At 37.7% G+C, this 23,076-nt stretch overlaps 1 protein-coding gene across 1 annotated transcript in view; it reads left to right on the top strand.

Annotated features, from left to right (window-relative positions):
• fat3a (FAT atypical cadherin 3a) overlaps window positions 1-23,076 on the top strand; it is a 214,329-nt gene that overhangs the window by 95,116 nt on the left and 96,137 nt on the right. Inside the window, 1 exon segment of the mRNA XM_048159676.1 lies at window positions 22,687-22,805. Coding sequence (XP_048015633.1) covers window positions 22,687-22,805 — 119 coding nt within the window.

Here is a 23,076-nt window from a genome sequence, read left to right as displayed (position 1 = left end):
AAAAAAAAAAGTGTATGTGCAGATGAGGTTGATGAGACTTCAGAGAGACAGAGGGAAAAAAAAGAGAGATTGGATGAAAGAGTTCAGGGTTCAGAGGCCAGAATGGTGTGTGTGTGTGTGTGTGTGTGTTTGTGTGTCTACTCACCCACAAGCTACCTGAAAATGATCTGGAGGTTTCAAAACGACCCTCAGATCTCCCGTGGTCTTTCACCTCTCCTTGGAATAAGGGAATAAGAAAATGGAGGGAAAGCCATGAATATCTGTCCGTTTCTTTTAAGTCTGAAACGAGAGTGTTCACCATGGCCTTTAAAGGGCATGATTCACACAATGGTGCAGAACAGTCACCTTCTACTTTTTTTAAACCCTGCTACAACTCACTGACAGCAACAAAGCAAAGTATATCCAGCTCTCTATTTTAGTGCTTTGGTAAGAGTGGTTTAAAAACGTGGTTTTGTGAGATTTGTGTCCTGGCAGCAGGTGGATCAGTGTCTGTCAAGAGTCGACTTTGAGTCTTTGAGGATATCACACCTGCCTTGAGGCGTGATTTTTATTTTTTTATTTTTTTAAAGGCTGTAGATTTTTCGGGTGTCATTTGAAGTTGTGATTTTGAAGTGTAAGGCTTGTTTTAAAGCAAACAAACAAAACAAAAAAAAATTTATGATTTAGCACCACTGAAACTTCCAACAGTGGAGTACAGTATATTGATCATTTTATCAAGGTTTTGAATATTTAATATATTTATGCATATATTTTATTTATTAGTCTTATTTCATGCGCTTCAATTAATGAAGCAGGTCATCTACATAAGAACTCTGAGACCAGCATTTTTCAGTGCAGAAAAGATTCTGTTACAGTTGCTGGTTGTAAGCATAGGCACGACGAAGGAGATCAAGGAAATAACAGGCTTTAATAAATCCACAGGCAAGGAAATCCATAAACTGGTAAACAGGAAACACAACCACACGATACCGGACAACACAGAACTGAAAACATAGGGCTTAAATACACAGGCAAACGAGGAGGTTAATGGAACACAGCTGAATGTGATGATTAGGGTGATCTGTAACTATGGTGACCAGAGTTGGGTATAACGCGTTACTGTAGTCTAATTACTTTTCCTGATAATGCAGTAATGTAATGCATTACATTTTAAATTTATGTAATTTGATTACAGTTACTGATGTCAATAAAATGACGTTACTTGCATTACAAGAAAAAAAAATAGGTAATGTGCATTTCTAAAAGAAATCACTTTTGGCGCGGATGCGTCATTATGAATCACCGGAGAACGCGTGGAGGAGGATACCCACTCCCAAGACGAGAGTGGTTCAACCTCACCTAAACAAGGTGTATGTTTGTATGTTTATGTTTGTATGTAACTGCATTAAAGGGTTAGTTCACCCAAAAATGAAAATTCTGTCATATATTACTCACCCTCATGCCGTTCCACACCCGTAAGACCTTCGTTAATCTTCGGAACACAAATTAAGATATTTTAGTTGAAATCCAATGGCTCAGTGAGGCCTGCATAGGGAGAAATGACATTTCCTCTCTCAAGATCCATAAAGATACTAAAAACATATTTAAATCGGTTCATGTGAGTACAGTGGTTCAATATTAATATTATAAAGTGACGAGAATATTTTTGGTGCGCCAAAAAAACAAAATAACGACTTCGGAGCGTTATGAATCAGTGTATCGAATCATGATTCAGATCGCATGTCAAACTGCCAACGGCTGAAATCACGTGACTTTGGCGCTCCGAACAGCAGATTCGATATACTGATTAATTGTGCTCCGATGCTTCCAGAAGCAGTGTTTTGAAATTGGCCATCACTTTATAAGACGTTATTTTGTTTTTTTTGGCGCAAAACTAATTGTGGTGACAAACTAATTGTAATCAGTAACTGACTACAATTCATAAGTAATCTACGTAATCTAAGCTGGCTCTGTGTGTATATATATATAAGTGAGGATAGCAAAATAAAGTAAACTGTGACATGTTATACCACAAAATTCTTCATACAGTGGACTACCAGTAAAATTGATACAAATTGGGACCAAAAATTATTCAGACACTTTGACCTGACCATGTTTTGCTTAAGTGTTATCTGACATAATTAAGATTATTTTTTTCTGACACAGTTTAATTCTCAGTTCTTGTCATATTTTATTACCATTTTTTTTTTTTAAATATAGTGAATAAACTGTAATAATGAATGAAATGTTCAAGGTGTCTGGATAAATTTTGGTTTGACTGTATAAACTGTTTGCAGAATTATTAGGCAAGTTGATTTTCTGATCATATTTTTTTCCAAGCACATTTTACCAATTCTAAACCACATTAATCTTAATAACTACTATTCATTTTGTATTTAATCATTTATAAGTGGTATATAATTTTTCATGAAGGCTGGAAATGAAAAATGCCTTATATTCAGGTGTGCAGAATTATTAGGCAGGTTTGCTTTTACAGCTAAAATGAGCCAAAAAGAGATTTAACTCAGACTGAAAAGTCAAAAATTATTAAAAACTCATGAGAAAAATGCAATACTAATGCAATACTAGAAATTGCAAAGTTAAAGCATGACCAATGGACAGCAAAACGCTCATTGGGTCAGCAGGGTCAGACAAAACAGGTGGAAAAGAAACGACACTGCAAAAGAATTAAGAATTAAGGTGAAGAATTAAAGGATTAGTTCACTTTCAAATAAAATTTTCCTGATAATTTACTCACCCCCATGTCATCCAAGATGTCCATGTCCTCCTTTCTTCAGTCAAAAAGAAATTAAGGTTTTTGATAAACATTTCAGGATTATTCTCCTTATAATGGACTTCAATGGCCTCCAAATGGTTGAAGGTCAAAATTACAGTTTCCAAAACCGCACTTTCGTATTCTTCAAAAAGCTTACACTGTATGTCCTACGCCTTCCCTATTCTCCTTACGGAACGAACGCAGCGCCAGTTCCATTTTTTTCCGTAAGTAGAATAGGGAAGGCGTAGGAAGTACAGCGTAAGCTTTTTGAAGAATACGAAAAGCACTTTGAAAATGACCAATCGTTTCACTAGATAAGACAGATAAGAAAATAATTCCTCGTCTGGTATCATTTAAAGCCATTTGAAGCTGCACTGAAACTGTAATTTTGACCTTCAACTGTTTGGAGGCCATTGAAATCCATTATAAGGAGAATAATCCTGGAATGTTTTTATCAAAAACCTTAATTTCTTTTCGACTGAAGAAAGAAAGACATGAACATCTTGGATGACATGGGGTGAGTAAATTATCAGGATAAGTTTATTTAAAAGTGAATTAATGCTTTATGTGTGAAACCATCAGGAACACTTTAGTCTCCAGCGCCACCATTTTTCAGAACTGAAACCTACCTGGAGTCTCCAGAAGTGCAAGGTGTCAGGATCTCAGAGACTTAGGTTAACTAAAGAATCCTAAAATATGACCCGCACTTAAGAATCACAAGCTGAAGTGTTTTAAAATACATTGAAGACTGGGTTTTTATAGGCCTTATAGACAGACAGCTTGAGAGTGACTCCTGAAGGACCAGCACCACATCCTCTTGTACCACTGTTTGAAGAATTTATCTCCCAGAATCTGGCAGTAAGGTGTGGGAGTTCACTTTTAGTCCATCTCTTATCCTGAAATGTCCGTCTTGCAGAGATGGACTAAAAATGATCTTCCGAAACTTACTGCCAGATTCTAGAAGATAAATTCTTCAAACAGTGGTACAAGAGGATGTGGTGCTGGTCCTTCAGGAGTCACTCTCAAGCTGTCTGTCTATAAGGCCTATAAAAACCCAGTCTTCATGTATTTTAAAACACTTCAGCTTGTGATTCTTATTAAGTGCGGGTCATTTTTTAGGATTCTTTAGTTAACCTACTGTAAGTCTCTGAGATCCTGACACCTTGCACTTCTGGAGACTCCAGGTAGGTTGCAGTTCTGGAAAATGGTAGCGCTGGAGACTAAAGGGTTTCTGATGGTTTCACACTTAATTCTTCACCTTAATTCTTAAATATTTTGCAGTTAACATGTGTCTTTTCTTTTCCACCTGTTTTGTCTGACCCTGCTGACCCAACAAGCATTTTGCTGTCCCTTGGTCATGATTTAACTTTGCAATTTCTAGTATTGCATTAGTATTGCGTCCTTCTCATGAGTATTTAATAATTTTTGACTTTTCAGTCTGAGTTAAATCTCTTTTTTGGCTCATTTTGCCTGTAAAAGAAAACCTGCCTAATAATTCTGCACACCTGAATATAAGGCATTTTTCATTTCCAGCCTTCATGAACAATTATATATCACTTATAAATGATTAAAAACAATATTAATAGTAGTTATTAAGATTGATTGGTAAAATGTGCTTGGAAAAAAAATATGATCAGAAAATCAAATTGCCTAATAATTCTGCACAGTGTATATATGTATGTTTTTACAATGAAGGATGGATTTAAAGGTGCCCTAGAACTTTTTTTTAAAAGATGTAATATAAGTCTAAGGTGTCCCCTGAATGTGTCTGTGAAGTTTCAGCTCAAAATACCCCATAGATTTTTTTTAATTCATTTTTTTTTTAACTGCCTATTTTGGGGCATAATTAGAAATGAGCCGATTCAGGGTGTGTGGCCCTTTAATTCTTGTGCTCCTCGCCCCAAGAGCTTGTGCTTGCCTTAAACAACATAAAAAAAAGTTCACACAGCTAATATAACCCTCAAAATGGATCTTTACAAAGTGTTCATCATGCAGCATGTCTAATCGCGTAAGTACAGTGTTTATTTTGATGTTTACATTGATTCTGAATGAGTTTGAGGCTATGCTCCGGGGCTAACGGCTAATGCTACACTGTTGGGAGAGATTTATAAAGAATGAAGTTGTGTTTATGAATTATACAGACTGCGAGTGTTTAAAAAATGAAAATAGCGACGGCTCTTGTCTCCGTGAATACAGTACGAAACGATGGTAACTCTAACCACATTTAACAGTACATTAGCAACATGCTAATGAAACATTTAGAAAGACAATTTACAAATATCACTAAAAATATCATGATATCATGAATCATGTCAGTTATTATTGCTCCATCTGCCATTTTTTGCTATTGTCCTTGCTTGCTTACCTAGTCTGTTGATTCAGCTCTGCACATCCAGACATTAATACTGGCTGCCCTTGTGTAATGCCTCGATCATGAGCTGGCATATGCAAATATTGGGGGCGTACACCCCGAATGTTACGTAACAGTCTGTGTTATGTTAAGATTCGCCTGTTCTTCTTTTAAACAAATGAGATTTATATAAGAAGGAGGAAACAATGGAGTTTGAGACTCACTGTATGTCATTTCCATGTACTGAACTCTTGTTATTTAACTATGCTGAGGTAAATTCAATTTTTGAATCTAGGGCACCTTTAAAACCTGATTGAACACTGTTTAATACACAATTTTTATTTTTCCAATTCTGTTTGGTACTTGCAGAAATTACACACTGTATAAGGCAATACTTGACAGTTCAGCATCAAACATTTACATTTAAAGGATCCTTGTTTGCCTGTTTCTATGGTTGCAACCGTAAATGATCAACACGTACCTCTTTGTTTTTCTCTTCACCTTTCCATCTTTCACTGTTGCTCCTTCTCATATATGCACACCAAAAATACAAGTTTCATTCAACTGCATGCTCGCACACGAACTGGCCGAGGGTAGACACTCCCTAGGAGTCAAAGGGTCGGGAACCAGTGTCAAAGGTCATGTCACTCACCTGTCACTATTTCAATGAAGAGTCTATCCGGCTGTTTGCATACAGCTGTTGTGTGTCTATGTGGATTTGATTTTTAGTAAGAAGTGCAAAAACACAAAAAGGAAGTTTGCATGTTGTACACCGCATGACATAATTGAATGTTTGTAAATGTGTGCTCGCATACACACACCCAAGCACACACATTTTGCAGTAGCACTAGCAAGTGAGGGAATTTATTGCCCTTGTTAGCTCTGTGCTGGCATCAGCCATAAATCACCCGGGGATGGAGCGCAACTCTACAGACGCAATTACAGCTTAAAGAGCACTCGCGCACACACACAAATTGAAAGGAAACACTTCACACGTGTCTTTGTACATGCAATCACGACTTAGAAAGCAATTTTCACAAACACATACACATAAGGAGAATCAGTCTGGAACCATAAGGCATGTTCTGACAAACATGCACACTATAGCCGAAGGATTTTCTGTGCACTTATAGCCAAGACTCTCTCTGTGCATTCTCATTTGAGCTTGGAAGCTTCTATTGTTTGTACAGCACAAACAGCGATTCAAGGCTGCATCAAAAATGTCAAACACAAAGTGTGAAAAAAGCCCGTGCTCATTACAGCCACCGCCGAGCAGACGCTTTTCATCTACAGGGACTTTTCACTAATTGCACTGATGGTCCCTGCAGAGCATCCTGGGGTTAAGTGCTTTGCGCACCACTGAAAGAGCCCCGGCTTACGCTTAGACACCCAGGACCCTTTACTATTAGACTGCTGGTGTTGTACTTGAGTTCAGGTGTGTAATTAAAGGGAATAGTCTTCGTTATTTACAACTCGTAATCTTTCAGGTTCCTATGCATGATTCGTCAGTGAAAAATGTGCTGAAATGACTTTTCTTTTCAGATGACATCACCAAGTCCTCTTGTTGTTTTAGTCCCTCCCCTCTTTTTAGTATGTAACAGCCATTTTTCATGATCCAATCACTTTTTGATGGATCTAACCAACTCTAATCAAATTCATTATTATTTTTTTTTAATATGCATTTCACTTAGAAATGTCACATAATGGAAGTAAAAACATTTTATGTTGATTTTAAAGGTGTTGGAAGTAATGTTAAAGATGCTCTATGTAAGTTTTTGACTGTACTAAAGCATTAAAATACCATAATATGTTTGCAGATATTTATTAAACATAATGAGTTCACATACTTGTTTCTCTGAAAACCATTGCTGCAGCCAGTTATTTTACTTTGAAATTTGCATTCCGTGTCGGAATTTCTGTTTTTGTTTTAGTCTGTGCAAGACCGCACGTTGGCGGAAAACACATGCAGCGGATTGCAGCCATGGAAGCCAGTGAACAAACTGGGTCAGAGATTGCAGATTCTACCCGACCTAAAAAGCCTCAGCATCTATCTAAAAATCTCTATGAACGGGAGCATATTAAAACGCGATATCAACTCATCATAAATCAATAAATCAACTAATTATCTTACAGTGTGTAAGTCTCCTCGCCTTCAAATGTCAATTGAGCTCGCTCCTGTCGCGTGTCTTCAAACTGGCAACCCGCGAGAGTGTCGAGTTTGAGGAGGAGGGGGCGGGGCAAACTAAAATTTTGAATTTGGACTGCAGTACCCATTTCAGCCACTAGCTGTCATTCTTACATAGAGCACCTTTAAAGGTGCAATATGTAATATTTTTGCAGTAAAATATCCAAAAACCACTTGGCCAGTGTTATATATTTTGATCACTTGAGTACTTACAATATCCCAAATGTTTCCAACTATTTGTAAATCGTGAGAAAACTGCAATTTTAACCAAGGCTCCGGGACGTGTGAGGAGTCGCCTGTCAATTGTGTCATACCGGCGTTAACCCTCGGTCTGCCTCGGTTTCCTTTCGGTTTTATTTTGTAGAAACCATGGAAACACCAAAGACCCTTTCATCATATATTACATGTTTTAATAGACAAGGGAACAACTGTTTTGATATATTTATAGACAGAAAACTAATTATTGTTATATAGCTCAACACGTTTAGTCTTATTGTTTAAATCAATTTTCTTGATTTTTTTGCGAGTACCATGTTTTACCATGCCTCAGAGAAAAACACTATTTTGTCAAATAGCTAACAATCAGATGCAGCTTTATTTTTATTAACAGTAATACATAATTTTCTCCATCATACAATATGTTTTAAAATTAATTGCATGCCATTTATCAACACAAGCCATCCAGCATTTAATATGATATTCTAAAATTGATCTAGCTTACTGCAGTGTGACGAGATTATGTGTTTATTCAGAGGATCTGTGCAGAAAGAGATGAAAGCCCCTCCCATGACGCGAATTTGCGTCTGAACACACTTTGTTTAGACGCGCGAATTGAGCGAATTTTACGCGCGTCTGAAGCGTCTGACTTCAAAATATTCAAGCGTCCAACTAGACGCGTCTGGCGCGAATTTGACGCCCCAGACTCGTTCGGCGTTCATCTCTTTCTGCACAGATCCTCTGAATAAACACATAATCTCGTCAGTTGGAAACCTGTAGCGGCAATTTAACTCGGTTATGCCGGCCGACTTTTGCTAGCTAGAAGGTGGGCTAGTATCAACGGCTAAAATCATGCAAAAAGTTTTACAGCTAACCAGATTGTCCGATTTCTTCACTTATTCTCTTCCAGGCAAGGTCCTTTTTATTCCTGTCTCGATAAAAATATAATGACACATCATAGAGCTCAGGGTGGCCACACACAGCGACATCTTTGTTCTGGTCTCCACCACTGATCACATCATAAACACGTTACTACCAAAGCAGAGTCCCTGATTGGTTAACGCGCCGCGAATTTACGCCAAAGTTCAGATTTTTCAACTCGGGCGTTTGGGCGTCAGACGCTCAATTCGCGCGTCAGCCACGTGAACGCTCAATTCACGCAACGCCATTCGTGCGTCAACGGCCGATTCGCGCCATGCTAGACGCTTGATTCGCGCCGCAGGACACCTAGACACGCGTTTACATTGACTTAACATGTAAATCAGACGCCCCAGACGCGTTCGGTGTGAACGCAGCATTACATTTAATAATGGGGGCATTCAAGTTATTTGACATATTTTAATTTTTTTTTAAGTAACGCAATAGTTACTTTCCCTGGTAATTAGTTACTTTTATAATGCTGTAACTCAGTTAATAACTCCGTTACTATTTGTGAGAAGTAACTAGTAACTATAACTAATTACTTTTTTAAAGTAACGTTGCCCAACACTGGTCATAATAAAAGTTCCGCTGCTCATGAGGCGTGTGTTGCGCAATTGCTCCAGCAGCCTCATTCAGCTCTCACAACACTCGGTCTTGCTCTGCTTCATACTACAGTAACGTTAATAATCACATCCATGAACATGATTTCTTCCCGACTCCAATCCCTATTCTTTTGCACCGTCCATTGAGATGGAGACCACATGTCCCAAGATTCCGCTCTAAAACTTGGCGTCATCAAGCTACGCCTTTGTTTTGAATAGGCTTCTAGCGACCTCTAGCGGACAAAATTATTACATATTGTACCTTTTAACCACTTGAAAACTTTCACCAGGGGCACGTTCAAGCTCAAACCGGTGCGCAACGTTTTGCTACGGTTTCCGGGAAACGGTGTACAACGGGTTTGAGATATGTTTTCTCTTGTTTGGTGGGTGTGTCAAAAATGTCTGCCTAATCAGCAACAACATGTATATAAACCATGTGGTATTAAAGAGACAGCTCGCACAATGGGTATGAATGTAACATGAAAGTACTATACATCTATATATTTTGCCATTGTATTTTGGAGTGACACTTTCATAAACTTTTCTATTCTCCTCTGATTATATAATGGTAGATATTACAATATCATAGCACAACAATAGTGATCATCAATTTTAAGCCTAATACTCACAGTAAAAATAATAAGGGCATAAATCATAACAGTCTCGGAGGTAAGAAGTGAATTATCCTTCATCTGAAATGTTTGTCTTTTCATCATGAAATGGGAGGCAAATGTTGGACCACAATAATTAGGAACCACAGTTTCCACAAATCCCTTCACTCGATTGGGATGTTCTCTTTTATTCTGGAAAGCAAGGGCATTGACTGTAATATTGAGCGTATTTTGCAGTATTAAACACGTATTTATACCGATTTCATCAGGCTCTGAAAATTCTTCAAAAAGAACACAAAGAATGGCCTTCTCAGCTGCTATAGTTGCAACTCTTGCGTCATCAGAACAGGGCGTTCAACGCTGTTTTCCGTTTAAAAAACGTTTTGTCGGGTTTGAACACACCCCAGACTTAGTCTCAGCCTCAGACATCATCCCCACAGAGCGTTAGCTGAACGTCTGATGCATAAGGCACACAAAATGGAAAATACTTCGGGAGCTTAAAATTCAACACCTGATTGGTTAAATTCTAAAGGATTTCCAGGAGGTTTGTATGTTGTATTCTTTAGTGGCCCACTGTTGTGATGCCAAACCCCACATGGAAGAAGAACGCCATCGTGTTAACAACTGTGACAATGAACACTTATCAGGATCAACTAAATGCTGTATTTTCAAAAGAATGTAAAGTTAGGGACAGTGTTGGGTGTAATGCTTTACTACATTACTGCAATAAATACTGTGATTAAATTCAGATCATCACGGGGAGGCTAAGCCGGGCCTGGCACATCGGTTTGTTATCGTAAGGACATCGACTTTGCATTTTTGTGCAGCTAAACGAAGCGGAATAAAACAAACTGTGGTTGATTTACATTCTAAAATAGTAGATTTTTTTTTTTTTTTTTTTTTAAACTCTGTTCACCTTATGATTACTGAAGGAGGTTTGAGTTGTTTTGGAAAGCATATACCAAATTGTGAACACCCAATTTTATTCCCAAAAGGATGGTTCACATTCAAAGTCTTCAAATAAAAAGTCATTTTTCAGCTTTTTATACTTAACCTTATTAACCACACCCCAACAAAATCACCACAATCATTTTTGAATTATTAATTCCTTAACAAATAAAGCTTCAGGTCATCTGGTGAAAATCCCTGTATTATTTTTTTTTCTTCTTTTTTTCATATCGCCATTGTCATGATACTCTGACTTTTCTCTGAACTCTACTTTTTTCATATTTAACTCTAGAATACATCACATCATGGAAGTAAATGCATTTCATGTTGATTTTAAATGTGCCATAAGCGAAACTTCCTAAATTCTAAAACTTCCACCAGGCGTGGCCACTCAGGTAGATAAGCCTCTTTTCCATTTTGTCAAAATTGTCCTCAGTAACAGTAGCAAAATTGAATTTTCACATGACAGACTGATTCTCTCAGCTTCCTGCTTTCCATATATAGGCTGTTATGTGAGAACTAGTTCCTTTTAGTCTTCCCATTGGCTAGACAAAGAATCTGACCGTGGCTCACAATGACATATTTAATTTTTTTTTTTGGCACTTTACAGAGCCCAGGGCTGTCACAGAGACAGGTGTGATATTTCAGGACATGTAATTCAGTGATATATGTCAGTTTTTTTTTTATCTGTGCCATTCCATAAAAAAAAAAATTGCTTTAATATCTTTGGACTATGACATGCTGTTGATTTCAGGAAGTACTGTTATTTCAAATCATATCCTCGTTTTGTACAAAATGCACTTACAATTTACAGTAATGCACTTACTATTGATGCTTATTAGTCAATCAGTGCTAATCAGTCTTGCATTAATCTTTTTTGATTAAGTAATGCGATCTCGTATGAATCTACACTTTTTAAAGAGGACCTGTTAGGGGCCGTTCACACAGAACGCGTTTTTCTTTTCCAATACGCTACTTTTCCGTTGTTTTTCTGTGTAAACACACTAGACGGACGTGCATGACCGTTACGCTTGGGTCTTGCGTCTTTTGCAATGCTTTGCACATGAGCGTTTCATTTTTAAGACGCCGTGTCAAGTTAAAAGAATTTCAACTTTTTCACGCAGCACCGCTCATCAATGTCAGTTCCAAAACATTGGACCAATCAGAAAAACTCGGAGGCGGGGCAAGCGTTGCAAGCTTCTGTTTACAGTAGCTAGTTGGCGTGGCAACTGTTTTATTTGTTCCGTTATTACCGTTATTGCATCACATCTCCAAAGCATGTCTCGAGACCCTTGCATTCTGTGCTGCGCTTTTTTAAAAACCATTCCTGAGCACTGCGTCTTGCGTTTTTAGGTGCAAAGACACGTTCTGTATGAACGAACCCTTATACTTTTTTTTTTTTTTCATTTTCAACTTTCCTTTAGTGTGTAATGTTGCAGTTTTTATCATGAAAGAAAGTTCTGCGAAGTTAAGGCAAGGAACACACCAAGCTGACGCCGACAAACTAGTGGCGACGAAAGCAGAACTGCGGGGTTTGGCTTACGTCAACATTATCTGGGTCCAAAGTTGGCCCTGACACACCAAACCGATGCTCGACAGCCGAACGGCCAAGTAGCACGTCCATTCTGCACCTGCGTAAGATGAAATGCCTTTCCGTGCCAGCAGGTGGCAGTAGCTGAACAGCCAATCAGAATGATCAGATGGCCCGACGGACCTGTCGATTCAACATGTCGAATCGGCCGGAAAAAAGCCGACGAGGACCAACTTAAGCCGACAGGTGTGGAACACACTGACAAAACTTAGTCGGCCGACGAAGAAAAACTGGCCGACTGTCGGCTTGGTTTGTTCCTGCCGTTTACAAAGCACAAAGTCACTCCAAAGGGAGTTATTCTCTATATCAGTGCGAACTGTCTTCTGAACTCCCTGAAACACCTCCATTGTAGTCTTGAGTTTACTTTCGAGAACAAACATGTCACAGTGTTCCTCATTTAAATAATTCCCATCCCTTGGCATACTCAAAAAAAAGGGGTGTGGCCTGGTTGATTTGAGTTAGTAGTGTGTTAGTAAACTCACGGTTATGGTAAGGGGCGTGACATTTCTGAAACACACTTGAAGCGGTTGATCAATCACAACACTGAGCCCAGCCGACCAATCAAGAGCACATTGTGCTTTTCAGAAGGAGGGGCTTCATAGAGACGGGAACTAAACAGAGTGTTACTGACAGACTGGGAAGAGAGGTGCTGCGACAATGTAAAATATGCGAAAAATGTGTTTTTTGACCATTCAAGAATTTAAACATATTCATGTAGACCCCAAAAACAAAATCAAGACTTGGTAAAAGGGCATAATAGGTCCCCTTTAAGTGTAGATCAAATGATTGTGTTGCTCAAGATGTTCTGAGCTTCCTACCAAGACAGCAATTTTGGGCAATATAGATGTTTTCAATGTTCAAATAGAGTGTTCAAACCCATTTATGATGCTCTAGTTCAACAGATCACAAGGTTTTGAAACATCCTCCGTATCCGCCAGTCAAACTCTGCGGTCAAGTTCATGTCATGTCACATTCAATCAAACGCTGAAATTACACTGTCAGTCACGTAAAATGTTACACAGGCCATCTTCATACACCTGTCCCAGCTGGTTTCACTCTGATTTCCCCCTGTCTGTCTCTCAGAAAGGTTCACTGTTAGGGTCATGTAACCTGATGTGATTGGATGAAACTCTGCCTCGTGCTCCCTATAACCCCGCAAGGCTTCGGGTCCTAAATATAGGCGCACAATAACAGAGGGAAGTGGATGAGCACACCAAAATGACAGACTCAATAAAGGCTTTCTCTGTGTATTGTCCTTCCGTGTCTCTATTTCTTTTCATTCTGTCTGTCTTTTCTTTTTCTGTCTCTGTTGCAAAGTGTGCGTAGGAGTTTCTGAGATTTCTCCGCTGAAGAAGCACTGAAACATAAGAGATGCGTCCTGCTTATTGCAATGCGAGCATTTGCGTGCTCTAAAAACGTAGCGCTTATGAGACATCTGATAGTGTAAATGGTCCATATGCAAAAACATCTTTATATGTTGTTCTGTCAGCTATCAGATAACGTGGTAGCAATGGTTGGCAAAAAAAAAAAAAAACTCATTATATAGACTTCTTAGAGACCTATCTGCTTTCAGTGCTTACAAAGATGCTTGGGATGGTGCTTAGGTAGCATGGCTCATATTTCACTTTTGTCTGTACAGTGTAAAACGCAGTGATTATGTATGTATGAGTGTGCATGAATGCACCGGTAATCCCCTGAGAATATGTCTTCCAGTCTGATGCCACTTAACAGAAATAGTGGGTCACTACAGCTACAAACCGTCATTAAATCAACCAGAAAACAGCTTAAGCATTTTCCGGTAAGGCCTAATTCCAGTCCATTGCTCAGTTATAGGACTAATCAGATGTAAAATATTCTAATTCTGTGTTTTTCCTTATCCTTAATAAACTATAATAGCCATATCGAAGCTACATTAAATCATCAAAGTTGATTTTTAGAGTGGATGCTTCCCCTCTATACAATACCGACTTCACTAGCTGGCTGAGTTTCTTTCCTTACTTCAATTTGTTCTCTATGGTAAGTGATTTTCTTCATATTACAGAGAATCAGAGACCCGCAGAAGATAGTGCTTCTCATTTGCTCAGAACCAATGATGTGTTGCTGCAGTCAGGTTTTCTTTTAACATTTTTTCTTGTTCCTCATCTTGGCCTTTTTTAAATCATTTAAAGTGGACATATCATGAAACACTGGATTTTTTTCTTGCTCCTTGAAGTTAATTGTAGTGATATTTTAATGCCTAAAGCTAAAGCAAAAGCAAAGCTCCCCAGGACTGTAAAAACAAGTCATTCAGAAGTTGTGTTCCTGATGTCACAACCATTCAACATATCGTTTACATAACTGTACATAGTGTTTGTATGGTGAGTTTCAGCATTTGCATTATTAAAAATATATGTCTTTTATTTGCAAGATCGTGTAGTTGTGCCATGCTAACCAGCTAAAATTTGATCCTTTTCGGATTGGTTACTCCTAAACGAGGTCATTTATGATTTTCAGTAGGCTTTTTTATTTTTTGAATGAAATTAACACTTTTATGCAGCAAGGATGCATTAAATTGAGCAAAAGTGATAGTAAAGACTTTTATAATATTACAGAAGATTTCTATTTACAAAAAAATAAAAATGAAAAATGAAATTTTTATTCACCAAAGAGTCCAGAAAAGATATGAAGCAGCACAACAATTTTTAACATTGTTAATAAGAAGAAATTATTTCTGAAGGATCATGAGACACTGAAGACTGGAGTAATCAAAGGAATAAATTACATTATACAATATATTCACATAGAAAATAGTTATTTTAACCCTTAAATGCATACCTCGGGTCTTTAGTGACCCGGGACGTCATTCACTACCCTCCTCCTCGTTCATTTTTTAAAGTTAGACATCAACCTTCTTGGTATTCCTCAATCAATTCATTATAAAGAATATAACAAGAAAAAAATCATAACATTATAAAAGAATGCCTATTTTTGTATTCATTTTTTGTAAAAATTGTATAGGGTCGCAAACGACCCGAGGTGTGTATGAGTGTACGTATATTTTTTCTGCACAACAATAATTGAATCTTAGATGACGGAATAAGTGCAATTCACCTTTATTCCACAAGATGCCAACGTCTGATACACAATGCTGAAGTGACAACTCATTCAGACAGAAAACGAAATAATATGAAAAACATGAAATGACTCAGTGATTTACTGCAGAGCAAGTACTGAACGCAATCAAATATGACTGTAACTGTTATTGGATGGATCTGGTGAAGCTGTTAGCGATCGAAATATTGATTTTGAAGATGTTGAAAATTATATAGTTTTGAGAATATGTTTGAGATCGCGAATGGGCTCATATTCGTGACCTCAAACATAAAACTAGCCTATTATTTGCTGAATTTACTGGGAAATGAGCTCTGACAAGGACAGTGATGATGGCATAAAACATCTGCTCAAACTGAGCCCTTTCAAGCTCCAAAAGGTAACAAAATATGCTTTATTTTATTCTTCTGTAATTGTTACTCTAATATCAGAGGAGTTTTATACTATCGCGACAGGTAGAGATCCATCCGTGTTAGATAAAGATCCGGGTCTATAAAGACCCGAATATGTAAGAATGATTGGCGAAACAGTCATGCATTTAAGGGTTAATTTGAAATAATATTCCACAATATTACTGTATTTTTGCTCAAATAAACGCAGCTTTGGTGTGTTTTAAAAACTGATCCCAATCTTTTGAACGGTGGTGTCAAAGGTACCATAGTGAAAAGGCCATTTTTAAAGGAACACTCCACTTTTTTTTGAAAATAGGCTAATTTTTCAACTCCCCTAGAGTTAAACAGTTTAGTTTTACCGTTTTCGAATCCTTTCAGCCGATCTCCAGGTCTGGTGGTACCACTTTTAGCATAGCTTAGCATAGTTCATTGATTCTGATTAGACCGTTAGCATCTCGCTCAAAAATGACCAAAGAGTTTTGATATTTTTCCTATTTAAAACTTGACTCTTCTGTAGTTACATTGTGTACTAAGACCGAAGGAAAATGAAAAGTTGCGATTTTCTAGGCCGATATGGGTAGGAATTATACTCTCATTCGGGCGTAATAATCAAGGAACTTTGCTGCCGTACCATGGGTGCAGCAGGCACAATATTACACAGCGCCTCTCACAAATGTCTCCATGGTTGCAAGGCATGCTCCCTGTGCAAGCAGGGGGTCACAGGCGCTGCATAATATCATTGCACCCACTGCACCCATGGTATGGCAGCAAAGTTCCTTGATTATTACGCCCGAATGAGAGTATAGTTCCTATCGGCCTAGAAAATCACAACTTTTCATTTTCCTTCAGTCTTAGTACACAATGTAACTACAGAAGAGTCACGTTTTAAATAGGAAAAATATCGAAATTCTGGTCATTTTTGAGCGAGATGCTAACGGTCTAATCAGATTCAATGAACTATGCTAAGCTATGCTAAAAGTAGTACCGCCAGACCCAGAAATCGGCTGAATGGATTCAAAAACGGTAAAACTCAACTGTTTAACTCTAGGGGAGTTGGAAAATTAGCCTATTTTCAAAAAAAGTGGAGTGTTCCTTTAAGTCTAATCTATGGTTGTATTTGGTGGAAAAAAACATGGCCTAACAATGATATATATTGGACCCTTTAAGCATCTCTGATTTTGAGTTTGTAAGTTTGAATTGGCTTTGGGTGTTAAGTTTTGTGTTTTGAGCGATCTGTAGGATGTGTTTTGTAATTGTGATATTGTGTAATTGCGTTCTGTGGTTTAGAGTTTCACTGGCGCCTGTGGTTGTCACGTTGTGTTGCTGTGTTCCGCAGCAGTGATGTTGTGTGGTTTTCTCCAGAGCTGTGTGGCTTTTTTAGTGTGTTGTGAGGTGGTGTTTAGGAGATAGTAAAGTCTGCTCCCTGTCATCACTTTCTTAACACCCTCCTTTAAAACCACAGGGATATTTTGATACGACTGAATCTGTGAATTTCCTTTTCTGTCACACACACACACACACACGCGCACACACACACACACACACACACACACAAGCTGCTCTACCCAGACAGTGAATGTGCCTCCTACGCTTGTGTCTCACTCATAGGCTTACACAAGTGTCTAACACACACTAAGAGATTACACCTTCTACACACACACGCACACCATATACATCCTGCTAAAGTGTTAATTGGCTTCATTTAAATTTTCTTTAAATAAACGCTATTGATTTCGTACACCAGTATTGCATGGATTCGAGTATGTGTGTTTTTGCTGTTGCATGTTTTTGATGGAAAGACACTTTTAAAGATTTTTGGGATCTGTTATGCGTACTTCATTCAGGTTGCTAGGTTACGGCCTGGAAAAATGTTCCTGAATGAAGTATGATATCCCACTAAATGCGCACACAATATCACAACACCCTTTATCCAATCACTATTAGTAATTACACTGCTGAGATTACAAAAGTGCTTATTTGGATTATTTTCCTTCATGGTACAATGAAAATGGATGATTTAATGCATGCATCTGAAAACCAAGCCTCTCTACAATATTCAAAGGGTCATTTTCAACCAAAAATGAACTTTCTGTCATCATTTGGACAAACGTTCAAAAGTTTGGGGTTTGTAAGATTTTTTAAAATGTAATTTATTCCTGTGATGTCAAAACTGAATTTTCATCATCATTACTCCAGTCAGTGTTACGTGATCCATTATAAATCATTGTAATATGCTGATTTGATGCTTACGAAACATTTAAATGAATAAATCTATGAATAAATCTGCATAAAAGTGGTCCATATGACTCGTTTGTGATATTCCAAGTCTTCTGAAGCCATACAGTAGCTTAGTATTAATGGGAAATTAGTTTAAACTGTTGAAAGTCTCATTGTAAATAAAAATGAATAGTCAAATGTAAATAAATGTAAATAAAAATGAGTGAATAACAATTTAAATTTCAGTCTGTTCCTCGTAAATCTATTTTATGACTTAAAAAAGACTTATGATGTTTTTATTACTGTTGGAGTCGACAGCTCTAGTCCCCATCCACTTTCATTGTATTGGAACAAACAGCCAGACATTTATGCAAAACATCAGTTCCTCAAATTAAAGAAAGTCATAGAGATTTGGAACAACATAAGGGAACTGATTTTTCATTTTTGTGTGAATTGTCAGAATTTATATTTTTGGGTGATCTTTCCCTTTAAGAGATGATTTTAAGACTAATATATAACTAATATCATAACAGTGCAGGGTAGCGGAGCCTTTATACACACACACACACACACACACACACACACACACACACACACACACACACACACACCCCACACACAGATTTGCAATGCCACAGATCCCTTGTACCACATCTTGAAAGCACCAGGATCAATTATTAAACCAAAGATTAGTCAAAGATCAAAGATTGGAAGATAGATTACATAAACACAGAGAAAACCCTCACATTTCCTCTCATCCTAATTCACATCGCTCTTGATTCTCCCCTCCTTCACCGAAACTAACTTGAAGCTGATTTGTATTCCGCTCTTAACGAATCTATATGAGGCCTGCATATTTAATGAGCAAGCAGCGGAGTCGTCTCACTTACACACCCCGAGTTACTGTAAGAGGATGCTGGGAAAGGCAGGATGTAGATAATTGGGATCTTATTAATAATTAATCACAGAGATTATGAACAGCATTACTAACACACATATTTGCACACATACGTGGACTCCTCACACCATCCGTTTGCCACTCTTTCATTGAGAGCAAATAAACAATAAATAAATGTGCTTAAAATTTGCTTCCGTTATTAAAATCGGCCCATTTTACTTGTAAAAAATCGGCCAATTGGAATTGGCCATGAAAAATCATGATCGGTGCATCTCTAATTGACTCATATCGTTCTTATCTAGGTCAGACAGCAGGAACACATCATCCTGCTAAAAGCGAAATAATCTCCCCATTTCCACTCGTTTATTTGCACTCGCTTTCTCTTTCTCTTTCTCCCTCTCTCTCTGTCTTTCCTATCTGCTCGCTCAGCTCTGGCAGAAATATCAGCTTGCAACCAGGACTGTGTGTGTGTGTGTGTGTGTGTGTGTGTGTGTGTGTGTGTGTATGTGTGTGTGTGTGTGTGTTACCATTTTTTGATTAAAATACAAAAATAAATCTTGTAAGGTTTGAGTGTTGATTCATCTGTAGTAATTATAATTGCCTTTATATAATATACAATATATATATATATATATATCTGAAATTTTCTTCTAAAATAAGCATTATTATCAAGCTTGTATGTTTAGGTTCAATAATTCCATAAACATACAAGCTTGATAAAAATGCTTATTTTAGAAGAAAACTTCAGACGGCACTTAGAGGCTTTTGCATCTGAAGTCTTCACATTATATATATATATATATATATATATATATATATATATATATATATATATATATCTTCATATATATATATATATTATAAATCTTTTAGGCTTTGAGTTTTGGTTTGTCTATAGTTATTATAATTAGTTTTATATAAAACAATAAATGTCTATGGAATGACCCTTTAGAAGACTGTGAGGTTGTGTGTGTGTGTGTGTGTGTGTGTGTGTGTGTGTGTGTGTGTGTGTGTGTGTGTGTGTGTGTGTGTGTGTGTGTGTGTTTTCAATGTGTGTGTATTCTGGTTGAATGAGCTGCACAGGTTTGTGGTAAATGGTGTGAGATGAGTCTGGTTTGTCAGGGCTGGACTTCCAATCTGTGTCTCTGATTGGTTAAAGTGAGTTTCTATTACCTCAGAGAAAAGAACACACTCTCTCTGTATCTCTCTCTCTTTCTCTCTCTGACTCTCTGACTCTCTGACTCTTTCTCTCTGTATATCTTTTTTTCCGTTGTCTTCACTCATTTTGAGATTCCTCGGGCAGTTCTGCTGGTGTTCCGAATATATTACGTGCTTTCTCCCTCTCGCACAATGAACTAAAGGATTTTATGAATCCTACAGGCTAACAGACTGAATTATTGATGTCTCACACATACACACAGTCACACACAAAAGCTCAGGCTGTTTTTCAGCACAACGAAACCCGATCTGATTCCTTTACCTGATTCTAGAAGTCTGTTTATAGTTCCCTTGCAGAAATTTACCATGGTAACTGTAGTTTCTGCAAAAGTACACAGGCATATAAAAAGTACATAGAAATTGTGTATGTGTGTATATATATATATATATATATATATATATATATATATATATATATATATATATATATATATATATATATATATATGTGTATGTATGTGTGTATATATATATATATATATATATATATATATATATATATATATATATATATATATATATATATATATATATAATGTGTGTATATATATATATATATATATATATATATATATATATATATATATATTTGGGGTGCGGTGATTTCATTGTGCTTTGTCATTCGATTAACATTAAAGGGTTATTTCACCCAAAAATGAAAATTCTGTCATTTATTACTCACCCTCATGCCGTTCCAACACCCGTAAGACCTTCGTTAATCTTCGGATTACAGAAATTAAGATATTTTAGTTGAAAATCTCGATGGCTCCGTGAGGCCTTCATAGATCCATAAAGGTGCTAAAAACATATTTAAATCGATTCATGTGAGTACAGTGGTTCAATATTAATATTATAAAGCGACGAGAATATTTTTGGTGCGCCAAAAAAAAACAAAATAACGACTTATTTAGTGATGGCCGATTTCAAAACACTGCTTCATGAAGCATCGGAGCACAAATGAATCAGGTGAATCGAATCATGATTCGGATCGCGTGTCAAACTGCCAACGGCTGAAATCACGTGACTTTGGCGCTCCGAACGGCAGATTTGATACACTGATTCATTTATTAAGAGCAGGAATATTAGACTGCTGTCCCTTTAAGACATAATTCAAACTAGTACACTAATACTGATACACATACTGTAGTCTGTCTCGTTTTTCTCTCAAGACATAACCTACTATGTTTGTTATGATACTCGCTAAGATGGGCATGTTGGCATAATATTTGTGTGACTTGTCCGTTTAGGTGCAAGACTTGAAAGAGAATTTGCGCGAGAGTATTTGACGCGGCTCTCCGTGTACGCGCTTCGGATGAGCGCACACAAATCTCACAGCGCGCGCGAGTTCTCTTTCGTGTCTTGAGGTTGAATGTTTAAATTGTCAAAGTTTAAATGAGTTTAGTTAAAAAAACAGATAGCAACGTGAGCTGTTCAGGTCTCACCTGCTCTCGCGCGCTATCAACACCCGGGAAATGACGGCGTAAATGACTCATAGAGCATACGGCACGTCATTGAACATTTGTTTACAAAGAGTGCCTGTTTTGTCCATGTTCTTTTGATAATCGCTGTTGTAACGTATTGTGAAAACACAATGCGTATCCATCAACTGAAACATACATTAGCCGAATCCCGTCTGTCTGTTTTACACGTTGTTGTTTTCAACAAACCAATATTATACATGCGTCGTCAGGTTTGGGATGAACCGCGGTGCAAGCGCGTGCCGAACCGTGGGTGGAGAACCGAACGGTTCAATTATTTTACCGTTACACCCCTTATTTTAATATATAAAATAGTGTTTTGTAGGAATCTGTATGTATCTGGAGTTTCGCAACACCAACTAACCAAAACGACCATACAGATACAGACTAGATTTTAGCCATATTTTCTGACCTAGATCTTCAATTCCCGCCAGAGCAAAGTCCTGCTCTTTATGGCAAATCTGTGCCCGAGACGAACTGCTTTTCTTTTTTTGTTTTGTTCTGTGTTTTCTGTCCATGGACATTTAATTTTTGTACCCCAAGACTGAAGACCTCAGTTTATACTGTTACATGGAGCGTTTGAAAATGTCGAGCCTGATGTTGAGGTTAGAGGTTCAGGTTTTATATTGTCTTTTGCCTGAGGGTTTGTGTTTTCTTCTGCTCTGTTTCGGTTACATGACTTATGAAAGTGACCTCCTTATTGATCTAAATTTACCTTGTGTACTGCTGTTTTATCACGTACACACACACAAATAGTTATTTTTAAAGATGCATCACCGCAGAACTGCTAACGTTATAATAAATCGACTGTTTTCAAACAGGTTTGCAGAACACTCACCATTGGCCAGCTAGACAGATAGCCCTGCCCCAAAGTCATGCCATTGTTGCTGTGTTGGAACACTCAAACAGCAATGTTTTGATTGATGTCACACTCTTTTCAAGGAAATAACCTGCTAAAATTTTTGCATAGTATATTAATTTGGGATATTAGACAGTATTTTAACATTAAAGCAACTTGCAAACCTCAGCTTTAATGTTTCTACTCAGTAATTGCTTTTTTGGCAGTAATTATTGCTATCACAGTTAATATGAGTTTGTCAGTCTCAGTGTAGCACACATTAAATGGGAAACTAAATTAACATTTCTGCCAGTTTCACTGGAATTAAAATGTTCAGATTGTAATGTTTTGACATTTTTTGCACTTTATTTTGCAGGTGTCATCTACACTACAGATCTGTTGGACCGAGAGACTCAGGACTCCTATTGGCTGACGGTGTACGCCACTGATCTGGGGGTGGTACCGCAGTCAGCGGCACTACAGGTGTACATACAGGTGAGTTAGTGTGCATCCTATTTGAGATGTTGTGTGGTCTTGTAAAAAATAATTATAATATATATATATGTAACGGAGGCCAGCTAGTAGTCGCTGTGCAAGTAAACCTCACTCCTCTGATCTCAAGAGATGTTCTAGTGACAGATGCTGGAGGTTGCAGTCTTTAGCCTCCTCGTTAGAGCGTCCAACTCCCACGCCGGAGACCCAGGTTCGTGGCCCGCACAGAGCGGGGCGAGTAGGGCCTGGGTAGAGGGGTTACATTGGTGCCGTG

Source organism: Megalobrama amblycephala, linkage group LG16 (genome assembly GCF_018812025.1).
Source record: "Megalobrama amblycephala isolate DHTTF-2021 linkage group LG16, ASM1881202v1, whole genome shotgun sequence".
NCBI classification, from domain to species: Eukaryota; Metazoa; Chordata; class Actinopteri; order Cypriniformes; family Xenocyprididae; genus Megalobrama; species Megalobrama amblycephala.
The sequence above is the reverse complement of the archived record's forward strand: the minus strand, read 5'-3'. Positions and strand labels throughout refer to the sequence as shown.